This window comes from Myotis daubentonii, chromosome 13 (assembly GCF_963259705.1).
Source record: "Myotis daubentonii chromosome 13, mMyoDau2.1, whole genome shotgun sequence".
NCBI classification, from domain to species: domain Eukaryota; kingdom Metazoa; phylum Chordata; class Mammalia; order Chiroptera; family Vespertilionidae; genus Myotis; species Myotis daubentonii.
In genome coordinates this window covers 52082616-52104774 of record NC_081852.1, presented here as the reverse complement: position 1 = coordinate 52104774, position 22159 = coordinate 52082616, and the positions used below count along the sequence as shown (strand labels likewise).

At 36.9% G+C, this 22159-nt stretch overlaps 1 protein-coding gene across 3 annotated transcripts in view; it reads right to left on the bottom strand.

The window, feature by feature from the left end:
- MXI1 (MAX interactor 1, dimerization protein) overlaps window positions 1-22159 on the bottom strand; it is a 69699-nt gene that overhangs the window by 27309 nt on the left and 20231 nt on the right. For all 3 annotated transcript variants that reach the window (XM_059661353.1, XM_059661352.1, XM_059661354.1), the window contains exons 2-3: window positions 21871-22003; window positions 7329-7358 (exon numbers count right to left, since the gene is read on the bottom strand). In XM_059661353.1, coding sequence (XP_059517336.1) covers window positions 7329-7358; window positions 21871-22003 — 163 coding nt within the window. The remainder of the gene's footprint in view (window positions 1-7328; window positions 7359-21870; window positions 22004-22159) is intronic.

Genomic DNA, 22159 nt, shown 5'->3' with positions numbered 1-22159 from the left:
TCAAGTGAAGTGTTCTCCTTTACAAAACCTCCCGTCTTTATTTTAGTGTGCTATATACTATCCTAAAGAACGGAAAGAATCAATGACCCGGTTTTAAAAAGGTTACTCACTCTTTTCTTATTATCAGGATAAAGTCCTACATAGGAAAAATCCTTTAAGATGTTGGTACTCATCAAGCTTTTTCATATACTGTACTTTTTTCTAATCCTCACTCAAGGACATGCAGAGAGGGAGGGAGGGAGGGAAGGAGGGAGGAAGAGAGAGAGGGAGAGAGAGAGAGAGAGAGAGAGAGAGAGAGAGAGAGAGAAACATCGATATGAGAGAGAAACATTGACCAGTTGCCTTCCTTCTATACGCTCCCCAACTGGGGATCAAACCTGCAACCCCATCCAAGTATGTGCCCTGACTAGGAATCAAACCAGCAACATTTTGGTGCCCAGGACAATATTCAACCAACTGAGCCACTCCGGCCTGACCATATAATTTACATCTGAAGAATTAATTAAATATTCCATTTACCTCCTTTGAAATTATTTTATTATAATGCCTGTTACACTTTCAAGAGTATATTGTTTGTCGTTTTTCACTTATCCTATCTAATAATAGACAAACATGGTAATTAACCGTACCTTCGCTACGCCTCCCATGGGCTAATCAGCGTGATATGCAAATTAACCGCCAACAAAGATGGCTAATTTGCATACTTCAGGCAGGGCAGGTCAGTGCCATCCCACCTGCCCTGCCGCCATCCGGGCCTGCTATCTGCGACCCGGGGCGGCGGGCGTCCCTTGTGCGACCCGACCCGGGGCGGCCAGGCGGTGCAGCAGCGATCGGCCAGCCTGCCCGGCCACCATCCAGGCATCCCGTGTGCGACCCGACCCAGGGCGGCCGGGTGGGGCAGCAGCGATCGGCCAGCCTGCCCGGCCACCATCCAGGCATCCCGTGTGCGACCCGACCTGGGGTGGCCGGACGGGGCAGCAGCGATCTGCCGGCCCGCCCGGCTGCTGTCCGGGTGTCCCGTGTGCGACCCGACCCAGGGCGGCGGGGCGGGACAGTGTGGCTCCTCTGTCACCCCAGCTTCCTCATCACAGCTCCCTTGGGGGCCTAAGCCTTTAGTCGGACATCTCCCGAGGGCTCCCTGTCTGCCAGAAGGATGTCTGACTGCAAGCTTAGGCCTGATCCCCCGGGGAGTGGGCCTAAGTCAACAAGTGGACATCCCCCAAGGGGTCCTGGACTGCAAATGGACGCAGGCCAGGCTGAGGGACCTCCCTTCCCCCCCCGAGTGCACAAATTTTTGTGCCCTGGGTATAATTCACTAACACATATTATTGGTTATAGATACACTCAATAGTACACAGAATCATTTTATCACTCAATGATATTTATTAAATGACTGCTATATGCTAAGCCTAAATAAAGTCCCTGCCTTCCTGAAATTTATGGTTTAGTGAAAGAAGTCAGGTAACTAAAATAATTCAGAGATAAATGTTAAGGCAACAGAAAAGACAATGGGATAGAGAGTGATGGGGGAGGGGGGGGCAGGTGAGGCAGTGAGCAATTACTGTTCTCTAAGGAGATGACCAGACAACTGAGAACTAAATAATGATGAAGAGTTAGAGCAAGGAATTTCTAAATCAGTGGTTTTCAACCTTCTGGCCCTTTAAATACAGTTCCCCATGTTGTGACCCAAACATAAAATTATTTTCGTTGCTACTTCATAACTGTAATGTTGCTACTGTTATGAATCGTAATGTAAATATCTGATATGCAGGATGGTCTTAGGCGACCCCTGTGAAAGGGTCGTTTGACCACCAAAGGGGTCGCGACCCACAGGTTGAGAACCACTGTAAACAAAAGGAAGAGCAAGTGCAAAAGCCCAAGATGAAAATGAACATGGTATGTCTGAAGTGGGGGGTGGGGGGAGGCAGTGCCAGCTGGACCGTAGATGAGAGATAGAATGGCAGAACTTTGTAGGCCATAGATTTTACCTAATTGCAACGGGAAGCCAATGGGAAATTATAAGCAGAAATGACAAGATATGATATATCCTTTGAGAAGATCCCTGTTGCTGCTATGTGAAGAATGAATTGTGAGGAGTTGATGGAAAACAATATTCTTTCTTTATATGGTTTCCTAGTCCTCTCTCTTCCTTTCGGTTCCCATTTCTATCACCTGACTGCTGATTCTTATATCCTTCCACTACAGTCTCCCTGCTTCTGTAACTAGACTAATCTTTTTTTAATGCTTTAATCATGCCTATCTTGTTGCTTCTAACGCCTCAAAACTCACTACTGTCAACAAGATAAATTCCAAATTCCTTGACATTCAATAACATTCCACAATTTAATTCTAAACCACCTTTCCAGCCTCATTTTCCACTATTAATTTGACTGACTGCTCTTCCCCTCCATATGGTCTACTCACTGTTTGAATACAGCTTATGATGCCACCTTCCTGCTTCCAGGGACTGCCCCCTTTCCTTAGATTCAAATTCTATTTCTTCTTCATGGCCCAGCACATATTCTCCTAGACTATCCAGAGCAGTGGCTTTTTTACTATGACCATAGTATTTTACATCATGTAACTTTACTTCAAGCAATGCACTTTGATATTTTCTATTCTAGTCCTTTTTTCAAAACGGCTCACTAAAATGACTACCCAGACCACAACTGGGTTTCAACGTTCAGTATGAAAACCAATTTTTGTACACCTTTCTAGAATTCACTGCTAATTTAACTCTGCCTAGGAAGGCATTATTAGTCCATTATCCTCCTTTGGGCCTTCTAGCTTTGCCAACTTTGCAATAAAGGTGAGCCTTTTGTTTCAATGTAATGACAGATATTAAGGTTGGATGGCATCTCTTGCCATCAGCACTAAGGTTCCTGACCATTTAAGTCCTGTTAAAGTTGTTGTTCTTTCAAAAACATCATCAGTAATTTCAATTTAATAAAATAAAAAACAATGAAGCAATCTAAAACCTGTAACAGTTTCTACTCTGGCAAAGGACCCAACACATAAGGTAAGCTAGTGTAAATTCTTAATTCTTAAACCTCAAAGATTCGTTCATTTTACCATGAGATGATTCATACAGGTACCTGGGGAATGCAGAACAGTTAGAGGTACCCTGCTGACCTTTTACCTCTACCTCCTTGTCTGTTAAGACCTATTATGGGTCTAGGGAGACAGGATGAGTATGCAAGTAACAAATGCTCTGAACCATCTAGACTAGGCTCAGTGTAGCTGTCAGGGTTTTAGGCAGAAATAAGCCCACCAGGACCTATCTAAAAAAGAATCTGAATTTCTTTATCAGTCCTGGGACTATCTACAGCTCCCTAATCGACTGTAGGCATTTTGGGGTAATTCTGGACCAGAACAAACTTCTCTGGGCCAGCCAGACCTAAATCTGCACCATTAGGCTTCCTTCTGAGATCTGGGAATATGAACCTCAACATTTGTTGACTTTTGTCTCCTCGAGGACAGATCCAGGGCTTCAACAATCTTGGGGCTTTAAGTTCACTAACAGTTTACAGCCATCTACTCTAATTCTCACTGCATTGCCCCAGTAGAAAACACTAACTCAAAGCAGCTTTATGTGCAAGATTTTAGAACCAAGCTAAAAAAAAAAAAAAAGAATAAACTTCTGACATCAATATGTATATAAAGTGGCAACATTTCAAAACTATGAATTACTTCAGAAATATATTTTCAGAATGAAGACCAACATCAAATTGCCCTTTTCATAGTGAATTACTTTCCTCATATGGGCTCACACTCAAAAGCAAATGAAAGGTAAAGCCAAAATTCTATTTATTTTCAAGGATGCCAAAGCTAGATTAACTTTTTTAAAATTTAAAATGTCAAATAAAAAATGGTGTCTTGGGGGAAAAAAAGAAGAACCATTAAATAGAACTAGATAAAGGCTTAAAAATGTAATAACAATACAGGCTTAAATTTTTAAAATATTTTTATATCTGGCTTCTTGCAAATTTGGCTAAAACACCCCCCTCCCTTAAATCATCCAATATCTACCAACATGTCTGGTGTGTTTTTTTGCTGGATCACAAGCCAAATTTGTAACTTTTCAGAAGTGACGTAGAGGTTATTGAACTGGACTCTTCCTTTGGCACTCACTCTCTGACATATTCCACTAAATAAGACTTATTTATATTGATAAATACCCCATTTAAAAACAAATTCATCTTGGAAAGGTGAATTCTATATTACCTTTCAATTAAGCCTCAAGGAAGAGAGGAAGGGATGAACGGACAAAGGAAAGAAGGGAAGAAGAGAGGGGGGGAAGAAATAATTTGAGAAACAAAGGCTATCTACGACTATCAGGATAGGACAGAAGAGGATGGGGGAACCATGCCTTAAGTGAGGTAGGGTAGGAAATCAACCAGAAAGCCTTAGACTTAAGTACATAAAAGGAGAATAAAAAGCCTTCACTGGAGACACTGGAGATTGTGTACGATCCAGGCAATAAAAGCCACACACGTTGTCACAGAAAGACACAGTGTCACAGAAAGACACTAGATTAAACAATTTATAGAGTATAGCAAAGTAATATTATGGGTGATAAAGTTATCAGTAAATCAGAACTGGTATGCAGAATGCATGAAACAAAGTTTACTCAAAGATTAAAAGAGCTCCATTCTGCACAGTTTACTGAAGATTCTCTTTACTCCAATGTTAAAAAAAAAAAAAAGGTTTTTGCCAGGTTTCCAATGAGAGTCTCACCCAAAGACCACATATTCAGGTGAAAGAAACAATTACAAAAGCCACATGTTTATCAGTATTTAACGCATGTGGCCCAAAATATACTCTGAGCTCTCATTTAAAGTTCAATGTAAGGTTTTATTTGTCGAATCCTCAGAGCTGTTATTTATTGGTCTTCTTGCTATGTTTTAATTAGCCATAATATAAGGCAGAAAAGAGATTCTTTAAAATGAAAGGTTTCCTGCCAAACTGCTTTGCTACAAACCAGCAAACATCTTTACTAAACCACTAAAATTTGCTCCACTTCTATCCTTCACTCAATATTGAAGCCATCAGCTACTATACATGCATCAAATGCTAGGAGCTGAAGATAAAAAATTGAACAAAACAAAACAAAAATTGAACAAAACAGAATCCCTGCCTTTGAGGCAATCATAGTCATATGGCAGAAAGAGACATGAACAGATACTACCTGATTAAGTTTTACAGTAGGAGATGAACAGAGTATAACACAAACAAAGTGGTAAAAGCCAAAGTCTGCCTGGAGGACTATGTTAAGCCTGTTCAGGAGAATTTGACATTTAAATTCATCTGCAATGAGGCAGTTAGGCTGTAAGGTCCCCTCTATTAAAAAAAGGGGGGGGGGCAGACAGGACAAAAAGTTGAAGGTCACAGAAATCTTTTTTGTCAAAAATGACTGGTACAGCCCTAGCTGGTTTGGCTCAGTGGCTAGAGCATCAGCCCTCGGGTGGGGCTCTATTCCAGTCAAGGCACATACCTCAGTTGCAGGTTCTACCCCGGGCCCTCCTCGAGACTTGTGCAAGAGGCAACTAGTCAATGTGTCTCTTTCACATCACTGTTTCTCTCTCTGTGTCTCTCCCCCTCCCTTCCACTCTCTCTCTAAAAATCAATGGAGCCCAGATGGCATGGTACAGTGATTGAGCATCAACATATGAACCAGGAGATCACAGTTCAATTCCCGGTCAGGGCACATGCCTGGGTGCGGGCTCAATCCCCCAGTAGGGGGCACGCAGGAGGCAGCCAATCAATGACTCTCATCATTGATGTTTCTATCTCTCTCTTCCTCTCCCTTCCTCTTTGAAATCAATAAAAATATATTAAAAATTTTTTTTAAATCAATGGAAAAATATCCTTGGTGAGGATTATCAATAACAACAAAATGACTGGTGAAGACAATTCCAGTTTGTTGGTTATTAACCTAATTTCTATCAAAAAGAGAGTATTTGTAAAACCTTCACCTTCTCTGCCAAACTTGTCCTCTTCCTATACTCCTTCTCTCAGTAAATACTAATACCACCTAAAACTTAACCTTCTATAGCAAACTAATCACCTATTTCTATTGCTTATACCCTATCCTATCTCTTTATTCTGTCTACTTCTATCTCCAATGGCCCCTATCATCTCTTACCAAGGAGGCTTCCAATAGCCTCCAAAGGCGTGTTCTTGTCTCTGAGATCCCTTCTTCTAATCAACCAAGTCTTCAAACTGCAGCCAAAGTGATCTTTCCAAAACACAAAGTGGATTGTATGACAACCCATCTTCAAATCATCCAACTGCCCCCTATTGCTCTCAGAAAAAGTCCAAACTCTTCAGCATAGCTGTCAACCTCTGGCCTGGCTTGTCTTAGGCAACAATCTTTCATACTCATGTTGAAAATCTTGAAGTTCCTTCAATATACAATGCTCACTCACCATCCACTGTAGAGCCTTCCAAGATTCCCTCAAAAAAGAATCAGGGGACCCTCCAAAGTAATATTTCAGCATCCCTGCTTCTCCATTACCATACTCACCATACTTTCATAGGATGTTTAATTACCTGTATGTCTCCCCAGGAGGTTGTTAAGTTCCTTAAGGACAGAAACTATTTTATGCATTCTTATATTTTCTATGTAAAGCATTATGCCTGCCTGACAGACATACGGTTCATGCTTGATAAAGATTTGCTGAATGCATGAATAAATGAACAAAACTACAAAGAAAGAGAAATTCAATGTTGTGCAATTTTTTATAATATGTATTAGCTACACTACATAAACCTAATACTTTAAGAAGACCATATTTAAGCCATGAACCTATCACAATAGACCCGTTTTCACAGACAGAAACAAAGGCTATCCCATAAACTCAAAACTGAAACAAACTTGAAAAATGTATTTCCAGTTTGGATAGTATAAGCTTACTATTTAAGGCATTTTTTGGAGAAAATACATATATAGCAGAATTATGATATGCTATACATTTTAAAAAATATATACAACTACAGCTCTAGCTGGTGTGGCTCAGTTGATTAGGTGTCATCCTGGGCACCAAAAAGTTGCCAGTTTGATTCCTGGTCAGAGCACATGCCTGGGTTGCAGCCTCAATCCCAGGTAAGGGACGTGCAGGAGACAGCTGATCGATGCTCTGCTCTTACATCAATGCTTCTCTTTCCCTCTCCCTCCCTCTGTCTCTAAAAATCAATAAAAATATTTAAAAATATATAATATATATATACATATATATATGTATATGATTACATACGCATTTTCACAGGTAAGATGTTGAGTTTGCTTTTTAAACATAAATGAAAATTGCACCTCATCAATGACTCACCGATTCTTTTCCAGCTCATTGTGTGTAGACCTAAAAGGAAATTAAAAAAAGAGCATTAGCCATGTTTGGTTGCTAAGGCTTTAGAAAGGAGGAATTAGTTTAGTTACCTGCTATACCACATTCAGTGAATTTATTTAACAATGCAATATATGATCAGACTTCTATAATCTCACTCGTCAAGAAGAAATAGACTGTTCACTCAGATATAGTATTTTCAGTTAGTATCTCTAAATAGTCTGAAACTGGAGTTTAATTGTTATTTTAATAAAGTTAATACTAGCACATGTTCTTTTCTATTTCTACTATCCCACATTTTGTTGATTTGCAGACATTATATCAGAAACTTTAATTCACATATAACCTCATTTTTGTTTAAAACGAGAAAAAAAAAAGTGTATGTACTTCTCTGTCCTCTTCCATCTCCACTTACTCCTAAGCATGGGGAGAAAAGGTTTTGGCAGCTCAGAAGCTGAAACAGCCTTGCCTTACTCCTAAGTTACACAGACAAATTCAAGTCTTCCTGCCTTTTGTGTAAAATATAAACAAGGAAAAGTTATAAGAGAGAAAAATAACATAAGCAGAAAATATAATAACAACATAAGGGAACACATTTTTAAGAGACTGGGAGGATATACCTCAAAGTGCTAACAATGGTTGTTTTCTTTTCATGACTTTTTTTCATTTTGTTTATCAGTATTTGTTATAATAATACCATCTATTGGAGAAGCATAGTGTCTGCTAAAGAATGTGCCAACCAGTTAACATACATTATCTCATTTTATCCCCTAAATAGCCCTTGTTTTATAAACAAGATTACTAAGGATCAGAAAAGTCAAGAGAGATGCTCTTGTCCCAAGAGTATAAGTGGTAGCCATGATTTAAGCCCAGGTCTTTCTTATTCCAAACCCCAAGTTCTTAACCACCTGGTGACAAGGAATGCTGAAGGGCACAGATTCTACGGCCAGACTGCCTAGGTTCAAATACTGTGTGGCCTTGTTAACGTCCCTTAATTTCTCTGTGCTCAGTTTCCTCATCTACGAACTAGGAAAAACAGTAATACTTGCCTCATATTACTGTTATGAGGAATAAACAAGATTACACTGGACAGAATATAATAAACTCTAAAGTTAGCTACTATCAGGACTATGTTATACTAGTTTTCTTGAATGAACATGTATTACTTTTACAATAATTTAACATTAACAATAGCAGGACTTCTATAAAGGAGAATTTAAGCTCCTATCACTAGAACTAAAACTTTTAACCATTTAATATAGTGTATTCTGGTTAATGTTAAATGCCTTCACAATATTACATTACTGATTACTTTAATCTGATTTTTCAAATGGATGTTTAATAATCAAATTTCTAAATTTTAACAATAGGAGCGTTTTTGTCAGTCTCATAGTTTTGTGGAAATTTTACCCACTGTCTTAGTTCAAGAGCCAAAAGGCTTCCCTGAGTTACTGTCTCCTGTCCATCTTTTGCTTCCTTGGCAGTTTCATAAGGTCCATGTGACACAGGATAAAAAAGACTGACATTCATTTTTAAGAGATTATCTTAATTCAAGGACTTCTCCATTAAAAGAGGTAAAAAAAGAATCTTAGGATTCTTCAAGAGTTCAGCCAAATTAAAGGCAAAGATATGTACAATTCAGATGGAAGAAACTATAAAAACATTGAACTTTTAGTCTAACAGAGACTCAAGAGTTCAATACCCAATAAGTAAATTATATTACAACTAAATATCTATTATCATATATGTATTTATAAAAAGTTTTATGTTGTTTTTTGTTTGATTGAAATGTCAAAATAAGTCAATAAGTTAGAATAGGAAAAAGGCATTTTAAGGAGATTTAAAACAAAGAAATATTATTCAAAATTTGAATGGGTAATCAATAATAAAATTCCCCACTCCCTCTTATTAAGTTTTGGTTTAATTACCATTATCTGAGAAGAAAACTCAGAAAAAGTAAAATGAAAACAATGTAATACTAGAGTAAGTAATAAATGGTAACAATCTATTTAGAAAGAAGTAGACTGTGTACCATAAATGTATTCTAAACAGTTCGGCAATCCCATATATGGCCATAAAAACAAAATATACCCAAAGATAACCAACTGTTGAATTCCAATATTATATTGAGCCTATTATCAAAGGAGCACCAAAAGAACATAATTTGTCCCCCTGCTGTGAACAAAATTTTAACAGCAAGTTCTCACCTCTCTCAGATTTTTATTTGTCATTTATCCTCTATCTAAAAAATATAAAATGATAGCTAAGAATATGAACTTTTTCACCAAACCAGGAAATACATGCCATATCTAGTTATACCACTAGCAAAATTAAACAAGATTTCCAAATACTCAGAAGCAAAAATGATCACATATGTACAAATCTTTATCATACTGCCATGTTCTTCAAATTAAAAAAAAAACTGCATCAGTAGTGTTTACTCCTATTTTGATGGTTGTTCTTTACCTGTAATCTCAAGTCAACAAATAATGAGTATCTTAAATGTTCAAAGCTGTCTTAGGCTGTGAGGACAAATTCTAACCTCGCTGATTAACAGTTTCCTCATATGTAACTGAAACGTTAGCTACTGCAAATATTCTTATTATTTTTAATAAGTACTGATATTATTAAGTATTATGTATACTACTTGGGACAAAATGACAGGTTCCCAGTAACACCCAGAATTAGCTTGAAAATAAACAAACCACCATAATGATGAAAAAAGAAACTGAGAGAAAAGATTGATATTTTTATTATTTAGTCAGCTGTGAGGACAGTACAAAATTTAGGGTATGACAGAGAGAAAGATGCCTAACTATATGTACACAGAGAAAATAATAATCTAAATAATGCTAGCAACAAATGAGTAATTGAACTTATCACATACTGCCACACTCAGAAACAATCTCTTTGCTCTTCTGAACCTGTGTGTCCAACCAAGCCCTTCCAATAATGTGCCACTGAAATATTCAATTATGATAAATTCCCTATAAGGTTGAGATGTACTGAATAACCTATCTGGTTAACCCACTCTTCTTCTCCAAATAAAATGCCCCTCTGAGCGCAAACACTAATTAACTGCCTTTCTTTCAGACATCCTTACTCTGAATGCTTAACTTCCAAGGACAGAGAGAATGGCATTTCTATCATTTTACCACTGAATCACAGGCAATCTTTTTCACAAATAACATCCCTATAAGACAGACATGTTAATACATTCCCTATTTAACTGGGAGTCATTAACTCAACCAGATCTGCGACTTTTCATTGACTACTACACAGCTCCAATATATAAACTTTTAATTCTTTAGGGGGCAGTTTGGTGGCAGTCAATAAAATGAAGCATAGAACTGAAACTGCACAATATAGTAAGAGTAGTGCCACCATGGAAGGAAAATAAAAGCCCCCATTCTCAGAATTAATATTCACTTCTTGTAAAAGAAAAGACCTCTATATTTGTTGAATTAATGAGCCAACTCCCAATTTACCAACATATTTCTTTCACTTACTTTCTAATCCTGAAGTGCCTAATGGATGTTGCCCCCCGCCACAATGAAAAGAACATATCCTATGAAGCTACTAGTAAATGAATATCTCCTAACTGTATCCTAAAGCTTATACTTCATATATATACATATATGTGTGTGTATATATATACATATACACACATGCATACATGCATGCATACATACACACACATGCACACACACACACACACACACACACACACTCAAAGGGCAAGAAAAACAGAAAACTTTAGAGAAAGGGTCTGCAAAGTATATACCTGAAGGAGGTGAAAAAGAATTAGTGGAATAGTAAAACTGCTATTTATATTTATTCTTCTTAAACTTTATCTTGTATTTATAAAACATTAGTACAATAATACAAGTATACAATTATAAATACATTCTCATATAGTGGGGATATAGAATATTTTTTAATATTGCAGACTTTTAGAAAATAATGCACCATAAGAAATTTATTGCTATCTTTAACAATGACAAAACCACATCACCACAATAACTAAGACCACAAAAAAGCAAGTGCCTAAAAGGATACATAACAAAAACAATAAAATTTTGCTTAAACCTTATACAGGCAGTCCTCGGGTTACATCGGACTCGACGTACGTCGTTTCATGGTTATGTCGCCAACTCCCATTTACTTATAAAAAAAAAAAAGTTCTGTCATTTCGATGTATGTACATATGTGCTTTATGTTTTTTATTATTTATTTATCACAAGTAAAGGTCAAGAATTGTTATCTTTTTTTAAATTTTTTTTACTGTTTCACTTCATTACTGCTGTGGATGTGCTCCATGTGAGTGACGTAGGTGCTTATGTAGGCGCGTTATGTCGTGCCGTAGGAACGGATCTCCGATGTAACCCAAGGACCTACTGTATATCAAAGCTGAATATATACACACCTTATGACTAAACATTTCCACTTATAGGAATACACCAAACTAATATATGTTCACTAAAGGATACACAAAAGAATGCTCATTCCTTTCACTGGCTCCAAACTGAAACAACTCAAATATCCATCAATAGTAGAATGAATAAATTGTGAGATATTCACATAAAGTAAGACTGTATAGAAAGGTGAGAATGAACAACTACTATGCAATAACATGGGAGAATCTTCATAATTTCAACATAATGTTGGATAAAAGAAGGCAAACCTACAAAAATACATACTGTGTAACTCCATTCATATAAAGTTTTAAACTGGCAAAATTAATTTATGGTATCAAAAATCAGGGAGGGGGTGAAAGTGACTGGAAAGAGTTAAGAGAATGGCTTCTAAGAAGAGTCTGTAATATTTTATTTCTTCACCTTTGGAAAACTCATCAAGCTGTACTCTTAAGATATGTACATTTTTCTATATGTACATTTTCAATAAACGGGAAAAATTACATATAAACTAAATTCTGTAAAAATCAATTCATTTTCAATTATAGCAAACACCCTAATTTAAGTTTTTGACAAATCCTTCAGCATATTACATAAATATTCCTACGTTATGCACTTTGTAAAGCACAAATTTTAAAATAAATTTATAAGTACAAAAATCATACAGAGTAAGTTTTCTAAGCACAATGGAATTAAATTAGAAATCAATAATAGTAACATAACTACTGGTAGAAAAAAATCATTACTTGGAAGATGTGTCACAAATCAAATAATGAACTGCAGAGAAATTAGAAAATATCCTGAACTGAAAAATAATGAAAGCACAACCTAACAAATATGTTGGATGTAGCTAAAGCAGTAGTTAGAGAAATATGTTTAGCTTTAAATCCTTATGTTGCTGCTGGAGGAGCCCAAAATCAATGACCTAAGATTCCATCTTTAGAAGCTAGAAAAAGAAAAAAAAAGAACTAAAAGAAGTCAAGCAATGGTTCTCAACTGTGAGCTGTTTTGTGCACCAGAAGACATTCTATTATATCTAGAGACATTTTTGATCATCCCAACTAGGAACACGCTACTGGCATTTTCTACGGAGAGGCCAGCGATGCTTTAAACAACCTATGACGCTCAAAACAGAATTATCTGGCCCAAAATAGTGCTGAGAATAAAAAACTCTGAAGTAGAAGAAAGAAATAATGCCAAGAACAGGAGTGAACAAAACAGAAAACAGGAAACAATATCAATAAACCTGAAAGCTGACTTTGAAAAATCAGCAAAACTGATAAACTTCTTCTAAGACTGATGAAGAAAAAAAGACAAAAATTACTAATATGTACAAATAAGAGTGAAAGAGGGCCTATCACAACAGATCCTATATATATTAGAAGGATAAGAGAATATTATGAACAACTTAATGCTAATAAACTCAACAACTTAGAGGAAATGAACAAATTCTTAAAAACACATGCTATTAAAGCTGACTCAAGAAGATTTAAAAACCCTGAATAGACTTGCATTTATTAAAGAAATTAAATTTGTAATTAAAAAAACACCTTCCCACAAAGAAAACTATAGGCCAGAAATCATGATTAGTAAATTTTACCAAGCACTTAAGGAATAAATAATACCAATCTTACAGAAAAATCTTTCCAAAAATAAAGAGAGAGGGAACATTTCTCAGCTCATTTTGAGGACAGTATTATTACCCTGATACCAAAAACCTGACAAAGAAACTACACTGGGATAACAAATAAAACAAAGCAAAAATGGACTACTATCCCACGTGAACATAGACATAAAAATTCTTAACAAAATATTAGCAAATAGAACCCAACAATGTATGGAAAGTATCAGTTTAACAATAAAGAATTTGTCTTGTCTTTGTCCCAACTTCCTGAGACAGAGCTTCTAAAACCTTAGAATTTCCCAAGTGATAGCAATGTCTCCATTATTCATGGTGGGCCCTGGCCCCGACTTGAGTTTATGCTAAAGAGATGACTCACATTGGAGGCTGACCATGCCAGATAGACCAACCATGTGATTAGAGGTTTGGAGCCAGTTTAACATACATATAACTTTGTATTACTACATACATGTTACATATATTACTTTTTTAAATGTTAAGAGGATTTAAGATAAATATACCTGGCTTGCTTTCTAATGTTAGTAATGCCAGAAATTAAGAAGCACCCAATATATACTAAAGTTTATACATTATTAGGGAAATAATCACTTCTTAGGTGAGAGAACAATATTGGAAACTATAGAGAATTTTGAAGATTACAATTACTGCTCTTAAGCATATTTTCAAAGGTTAAAACAGGAAATTTAAGAAGATACACCACTAATTATCTAGACTACTTCATTAGTTTATAACATTCTATTACAGAGCAACATTCTAAAAACCTATAAAAATGGAGAAAATATTAATGCTCCTTATTCACTTGAGTTCCAAATTGTAATTCAATATTTTCGGGAAAGAGGCATGAAAAAAACATTCAACAAGTACTTGTTGGCGGGGGGGGGGGGGGGGGATGAATTATAACAGCATTACCCATAATAAATATAAAGTCCATTTTTTTGAAGTTGGTCCTAATTTTTGTTAATATACTCTGTTTCTCCCTATAGTACTAGAAGCAGACACCTATGTTGTACATCTATTTCAAAGAATCACGGAAGAGTGGTTGTCAAAGGGAGTGAGGGAGGTGAGGTTGGCAGTATAGCTCAATTTTCTTGCTCTGGGCGCTTCAGGAAAGTGGAGATGCCTTCTTCTAACCAGCTATACTCCCTACTTACTAGTTTATTTCAAGTGTTAAAGGAATCTGCTTAATCTTCATTCCACCTTTAGTTCTTTTTAGGATTTGTCACATGTTCAAGGCTCTTCATTATCTTATTGTAATAAATAAGAACAGTTAATCTTTTCTTTTAAACCATTTTATTCAGGTGTAAATTTAAATAATATAAAACTCACCCATTTTAAGTGTACAGTTCAATGAGCTTCAGTAAATTTGTGCAGTTGTGTAACCTTTACCATAGCCCAGTTTTAGAACACTTCTATCATCCCAAAAGTTCCCTCACGTGCATTTGCAGTCCATCTCCACTCCCATCCCCAGCCCACCACTGGACAGCTTTCTATCTCTATAGTTTTGGAATCATATACTATGTACTCATATGTATCTGACTTTGTTTACATAATGTTTCTGTGGTTCATCCATTTTGTTATATGTATGAGTAGTTTGTTTCTTTTTATTGCTGGGTAATATTCCATTGTATAAACATACTACATTTGATTTATCCATTCACAAACTGATGGGTATTTTAATTGTTTCCAACTTTTGGTGATTATGAGTAATGCTATAACCATTTACATTCAAGTCTTCCTGTGGACAAGCAGAATAAGAGACCTTCACCTTCTAAGACAGTGCCTCACACCTGTTACACTTACTTGACCATTAAGATCCAAGTTATTTTTCAAACAGCACATACTGGTACTTACCAAATCAATATTAAATTCCTAGTGATACTTAAATATTTGCTAAAGAATAAAAGAAACACATTACTCAGCTATTTCTCATAATATGGGCCTCAACTTCAAATGATGTTGAACAAACATAACTTTGTCTCCAATAAGTGTACCTGCTAAAATAAACTGACAATGAGAATGAAAATATCAAACATCCCGAGATCAGTTTCACACAAAACAATCAATTAAGCTCAAGTTTCTCTAAAAGTCTTCTCAACATTCATTCAATTAGTATGTATTTATTAGGTATCTACACTGAGAATATAAACACTCTAACATTACAAAGTCCTTGTCCTAATGTAGCTCACGTTCCATCATCCACTTTTTGCAATAAACAAACAAACAAGGCAGGATTTACTAAGAAAATTACAACTAAATACTCAGCACTATTGGCCAAAAATGGGGTCTAGAAATATGTTTTGTCACAACGAGAAAACCCACTGTGTGGGAAAACATATTTGCCAATGTCATATCTGATAAGGGCCTAATCTCCAAAATTTATAGGGAACTCATACAACTTAACAAAAGGAAGATAATCCAATCAAAAAATGGGCAAAGGACCTAAATAGACACCTTTCAAAAGAGGACATTCAGAAAGCCAAGAGACATATGAAAACATGCTCAAAGTCACTAATCATCCGAGAGATGCAAATCAAAACAACAATGAGGTACCATCTCACACCTGTCAGACTGGCTATCATCAACAAATCAACAAACGACAAGTGCTGGAGAGGATGTGGAGAAAAAGGAACACTTGTGCACTGCTGGTGGGAATGCAGACTGGTGCAGCCACTATGGAAGACAGTATGGAGTTTCCTCAAAAAACTGAAAATGGAACTCCCATTTGACCCTGTGATCCCACTTCTAGGAATATATCCCAAGAAACCAGAAACACCAATCAGAAAGGATATATGCACCCCTATGTTCATAGCAGCACAATTCACCATAGCTAAGATCTGGAAACAGCCTAAGTGCCCATCAGTAGATGAATGGATTAGAAAACTGTGGTACATCTACACGATGGAATACTATGCTGCTCTAAAAAGGAAGGAACTCTTACCATTTGCAACGGCATGGATGGAACTGGAGAGCATTATGCTAAGTGAAATAAGCCAGTCAATGAAGGAAAAATACCACATGATCTCACTCATTCATGGATAATAGAGACCATTATAAACTTTTGAACAATAATAGATACAGAGGCAGAGCTGCCTCAAACAGATTGTCAAACTGCAGCGGGAAGGCCAGGGAGGGTTGGGGGACAGGAGGTAGTGGGGTAAGAGATCAACCAAAGGACTTATATGCATGCATATAAGCATAACCAATGGACATAAGACACTGGGGGATACAGGAGGCTAGGGGACTGTCTAGGGCAGGAGGGAAAAAATGGACACATATGTAATACCCTTTGTATTACTTTAAGCAATAAAAAAAGAAAGAAAGAAATATGTTTTGTCAAATCATATCATCCAGCCTCTCTGATTAAATTAGTATCTGGAAAACAGTCTTCACTTGAGAAATAACAAAGAATCATGCTATATTCAAAATGAGGCAATGCTGATTCATTTGTAAGAAGAAATTTAGAAGAGAAAGCTTTCTTCAGGTCAACAATCTTGTCTAGTTAGTATATACCACTTAGAATCCAATTTGATACTAAAGTCAACCATCACCTATACCTGTCACGCTCGGGCAAATCACTTACCATCTCTAGACCACATGTGCTTTAATCATAAAATGAGTGGTAAAATCTTACCTTCATAAAGCAGAGAACTATGCAAGATGAAATCTTGAATTCTCTTTCTATGATTTGTGATCTTATCCACATCATATATTTAATATTCTGGCAAAGGCCTCTCATCAAATAGGAACAGAAGCAGTTACCCTACTGACTTACAAGGCAAGATCATTTAAGTCTCCTTCAAAAGATATTTCCACAGAGGAATATATCTTTAAGAAACCCAGCAACCGCAAACTTATGCTTCAATGAAGCATTTAATGAAAAGTCTGAGTTTGTTTAGAGGTATATAAATAATTCTTGAGAATTTTTCATTTAAACTTGATTTTAGTGGAAGACAATATCACAGAACATATCACACAGACTGTGTTAATCATTCAAGATACTAAAGAGAAGAAATTTTTCATCAGCTTGAAATTCAAACATAAATGTATACTCACTACTTTCTAGATCACTTTAAAATAATGCAATTACTATGCATATGTCACAGGTACATATCAATATTTGACAGACATATGGTTCTTTGCATACACAAAGTTTGAGATTTTGTTTTCACATGACAAAGAACACGGTAAGTGTTCTTTAAAATTAATTGTAACATTCTATAGAACTGGTGGTTTGAAGATTTTTATTCTTCAAATATTATGTATTGTTTTCCTTTCCAAATATGTTACCATTAACATCTTTAGAATACAACGTAATCAAAGAGTTTGCTAAAGTAAGAGTTGCATATTCTTCCATCATTTCTCCTTCAAGAGACTAATATGGTATGCAGCACAAAAGAGAAAGTCTGTTTCAACTAACAGTCTACCTGGAGTCTTAAAACCTTCCATTCTTTAAGAAACATCTACCGTATACAGGGCACCGTGATAGGTACTGGGGGTGCATTTTTAAGTAGAAGAGATTCAATTCCTGCCTTCGTGGCGTTAGCACAGCGAATGAGACATGAATTAATCAATCAGGTAACTATATTTCTGCATACTATAAGAAGGAAAAATAAGGGTGCTATGAGGTATGTGAACATCTGATTTACTTTTGCGGGTGAGGAGAAGCTTTCCTGAAGAAGTTATGAGTGAGAGGAAATAAGAGTGTTATTAGGCAGAGATAAATTGGCCAAAGGGGAAGAAAAATTATTCCCCAGCAGAGAACAGAGTACGGGCAAAAAGATAGGAGGAGACATCAGAATTATCTCTGGGGTAAGAGTGGTTGCAGAGATACCAGTTAGGAGGTTATGGCGGTCGTCCAGGTGAGAGATGATGGTGTCTTAGATTAGGAGGGTAGTAATGAAGAGGGGAGGCAGACCGAAGAGACACTGAGGAAGAAATCAGTGTTACACACTGAAGCCACAGAGTTAGCAGCATTTTAAAGATGACAGATCTTGAGATATTTTTTCCGTTGTGAAACAAAACAGTGAATAATCTGGGAATCTGAGCTTATCTGATGCTCCTCAATAAGCCAGATAGCAACTGTAGCCAGGCTCTCTCATAGCAGTACCATCTTAGCAAGGGTGACTTCAGGCAGTGTGCCAGAAGCCCCGGGCCAAGGCTACAGAAAAGTCGACCACGTATTTAAAAAATAATTACGTATCATAGATTCCAAATGTCAAAATTACTGGGATTTCCAAGGGGGCAGCTTATAACATTACAGTATAGCGCTTATTTTCTCTCCTTTGTACTTCTGTGAAAAGAAGATTTCAAGACTTAGGGGAAAGGAGGAATAGAAATGTATACTATTAGGAATCAACCAGCAACATAAATTTGTACAATAACATTTGATATCAGGATTATCTTATTATATCTGAAATTATTAGGGGGAAAAACTCAATCAGCACTGTATCTTAAAGATGTTGCCATGTCAAGGAAACAAATTTTATGACATACAAGACCAATGTTTGAAATGCATGACAGGAAGAAAAACTTCCACAAAGATAGCTTTTTTTGTCAGGAAAATAAGACATATATACGCATCGACTCTATTCCTTTCCTTGTTTCAGATTACTAATAAATGGAAAATTTTTACAAGTTTTCTTTCTTTCTGCTTTATGTAACCAGTATAATAAAATCTCTATTAAATCCAGTAATAAGCTTCAAGTTAACAGGAAGTCTACAGTTTCCCCTTACAAAAGGACTAACAACACTATTTCCCAAGTACTCCAGCATTGGAATTTAATTCTTGGCTCCCCTACTTCATGAAGCAGAAATTTTTTTAAAAAAACAGTAAGGAGGAATAATTTCTAGTGTTTCACTTTAACATACTAATTTTTATCTATAGGCCCCAGTTTAAATCTCACCCATGAGAGAACCTTGATATAATATATTCTAAAATCTATTTCTCTCTCTACTTATATTCCCATGAAAAATTACCTTCCTTAGTCTTAGGTGGTCCAATGTGCATGTAGTTATTTTCCCTTGGGTACTGTAAGAACATAGAATGCTTCTAGTTTTACAAATTTTCTGACATGCTATATGAAAACACACAGTAATTAGCACTGTGGTCCCACACACAATAGTAGAATCCTGACAGGAACACTAGCATGAGGGAGAAATACCACTTAGTCAAAACCCCAAGCTGAGCAAAGTAGGAGTCAAAAGATGACAAAGACTTCTTAATGACCTGTAACATAATAGGTAAAAATCTAGAAATGCACATTTGTTTATGTCTCTGTAATCTTTGAGCTGTTAATAAAAATGTCACATCTGAAATGATGGGGTGGTAGAGTGAATAACTAATAGAGGAACTGATCTCTAAAACTGTCAATAAATCAGTGTCATAGAATTTGAGGGAAGAAAGGGCCTTGGGGAATATGTAGTCTATCCCCTTATTTTAAAAATAAGAATGTCAAGGGGCAGGGAGAAAATGCAATGAGGTCATATAACTGATTTCGATTAGATAAAAGACTCAATAAATACTTGTAGCATGACAGAATCCAAGTCTGGTGTTCTATCTGGTACTCTTCTCAGGTCTCCAAATTTTAAAAAAAAGATTTTTTTAAATCCACCCATGGATTGAAAAAACACACAAATTATTGAATATAGGTCTTAATTGCTGATTCCTTAACCAGAGAAACTATGAAGAGCAAGAAAATTTACACTTACATTTTGCTTATCATTACACTTAAATGATGCTTATCATATTATATATTTTCATCCCAAACCTACTATACCACAATAAACCCTCTAGACCAGTGATGGCGAACCTATGACACACGAACTCATTTTTTTTGGTTGATTTTTCTTTGTTAAATGTCATTTAAATATATAAAATAAATATCAAAATATATATCTTTGTTTTACTATGGTTGCAAATATCAAAAAATTTCTATATGTGACACGGCACCAGAGTTAAGTTAGGGTTTTTCAAAATGCTGACACGCCGAGCTCAAAAGGTTCGCCATCACTGCTCTAGACCCACACATAAAAGTAAATACGGTATATTAAGCTTATGGTTAATTATTTTTAAAGTAAGTTAAAAAAATACAGAATAATCTTGAAGAAGAAAAGCAGCCAAAAAAGGAAACATACAGCTTTATAGACGAGTCAAAGGGAGAAGAGTTTTGCTTCAGTGATGTTATAAATGCAGAATGGGAAAATCTAACCTTTCTAGCTCTCTCCTCTACAGGAGTTTTAGGTTTCCTGCATCAATCAGTAAGAGCCCCTGGTCCTGCTGCCTTCCTAAGTGACTATCCAACTGCTTGTCTGGCATTCTCCAAAGCCTTCAGAGATTGCTCTCTGCCCCTCCAAAAATGCATGTTTATATCCAGTGGTTCTCAACCTTCCTAATGCCACGACCCTTTAATACAGTTCCTCATGTTGTGGTGACCCCCAATTTCATTGTAACAAATTGAACATAATTAAAGCATAGTGATTAATCACAAAAACGCTATGTAATTATATATGTGTTTTCCGATGGTCTTAGGCGACCCCAGTGAAAGGGTCGCGACCCATAGGTTGAGAACCGCTGCCTAGACAAAGCTTTGGGACTCAGGGGGAAACACCTCAATTCCTCTCATCCATGGAAAAGGCAGCCTCAGTTGATTTCCTTTTCAGACAGCCTTTTGAAATTCTCATGAGATGAATCCTTAGAATTCACTGGCCCTCTCGAACAAGAACACTGAAAAGACAGCCAGTCACCACCAAAAATTTTCAAAAAATAGAAGTCAACTGTGTCTGAGTACATCCAGACAAGCATTTTCTAGGGGTCTGTTCTGACTGAAGAATAAGCATCTTTCCTTTTTTTTTCTGTTTTTGCTCCCTTACCAATTCAATCTTATTAAGTAAAAGGCAAAACCATAGCATGTTCTTCCCCTTCATCTGTAAACAACCAACAGGCCATGCCCACTAACTTCCTACTGCACCTAATACAATATGTCTGTTCCTTTAACAAAACCCTTAATTCTGCTTTATGTCCTGCCTGAGATATTTCTGATTTTTAAAAAATTCTTCTTGGATCATCCCAAGTTTAAAGCGGGGCCCAAGCTTACGTTTAGCATGTCGCTGCATGCATGTACACACGCTGCAAAGCCTGTCAGCCCACTGCCCCTCCAAATCATAGACCTCCCACTCAATCCCATGACATACAAGACCAATGTTTGACATGCATAACAGGAACAACTTGTTTGGTTGTCTTTCCAGGTTCTATTCCTTCCCTTCTACACCAAGTCAGGTTATGGTTCCTACACTTCATTACGTTAAAAGGGCCACATCCCCAGAGGTGCTGGTAAAAGGACCCATATGGCTGAGCAGTGTTGCTCCACACTTGGTGTTAGAGACCTGCGGTCAGCAGGCCTGGCGCTTGTGCCTGAGTGGGTGCTCCCTCCCTCCCTCCCGCTGTCCTCTCTAAGCCTCCCCAGCTTGCTACCTGTTGGCAGTGCTGGTGGTGCTGCTCCCGCTGCTGTGTTTCTGTGCCCGGCTCAACCTCCGTGGGGGCTTCGAATGCTGCAGCCGGGGGCTCGGCATGGAGGGAAACGTTGAGGCGTAGCCATGTTCACACTCTAAAGAGACAGCGAGGGGAAAAAAAAGATATGAGAAATATACCCAATTCCATGGATCCCTAGCGCTGAAGTCCTTGCAGTAGCAGGTTGTTCAAACAGGAGAAGAAAAAGAGGCGCTACTTTCCCGTTCTTTCTGGTTGGAAGATAAAATCCCCA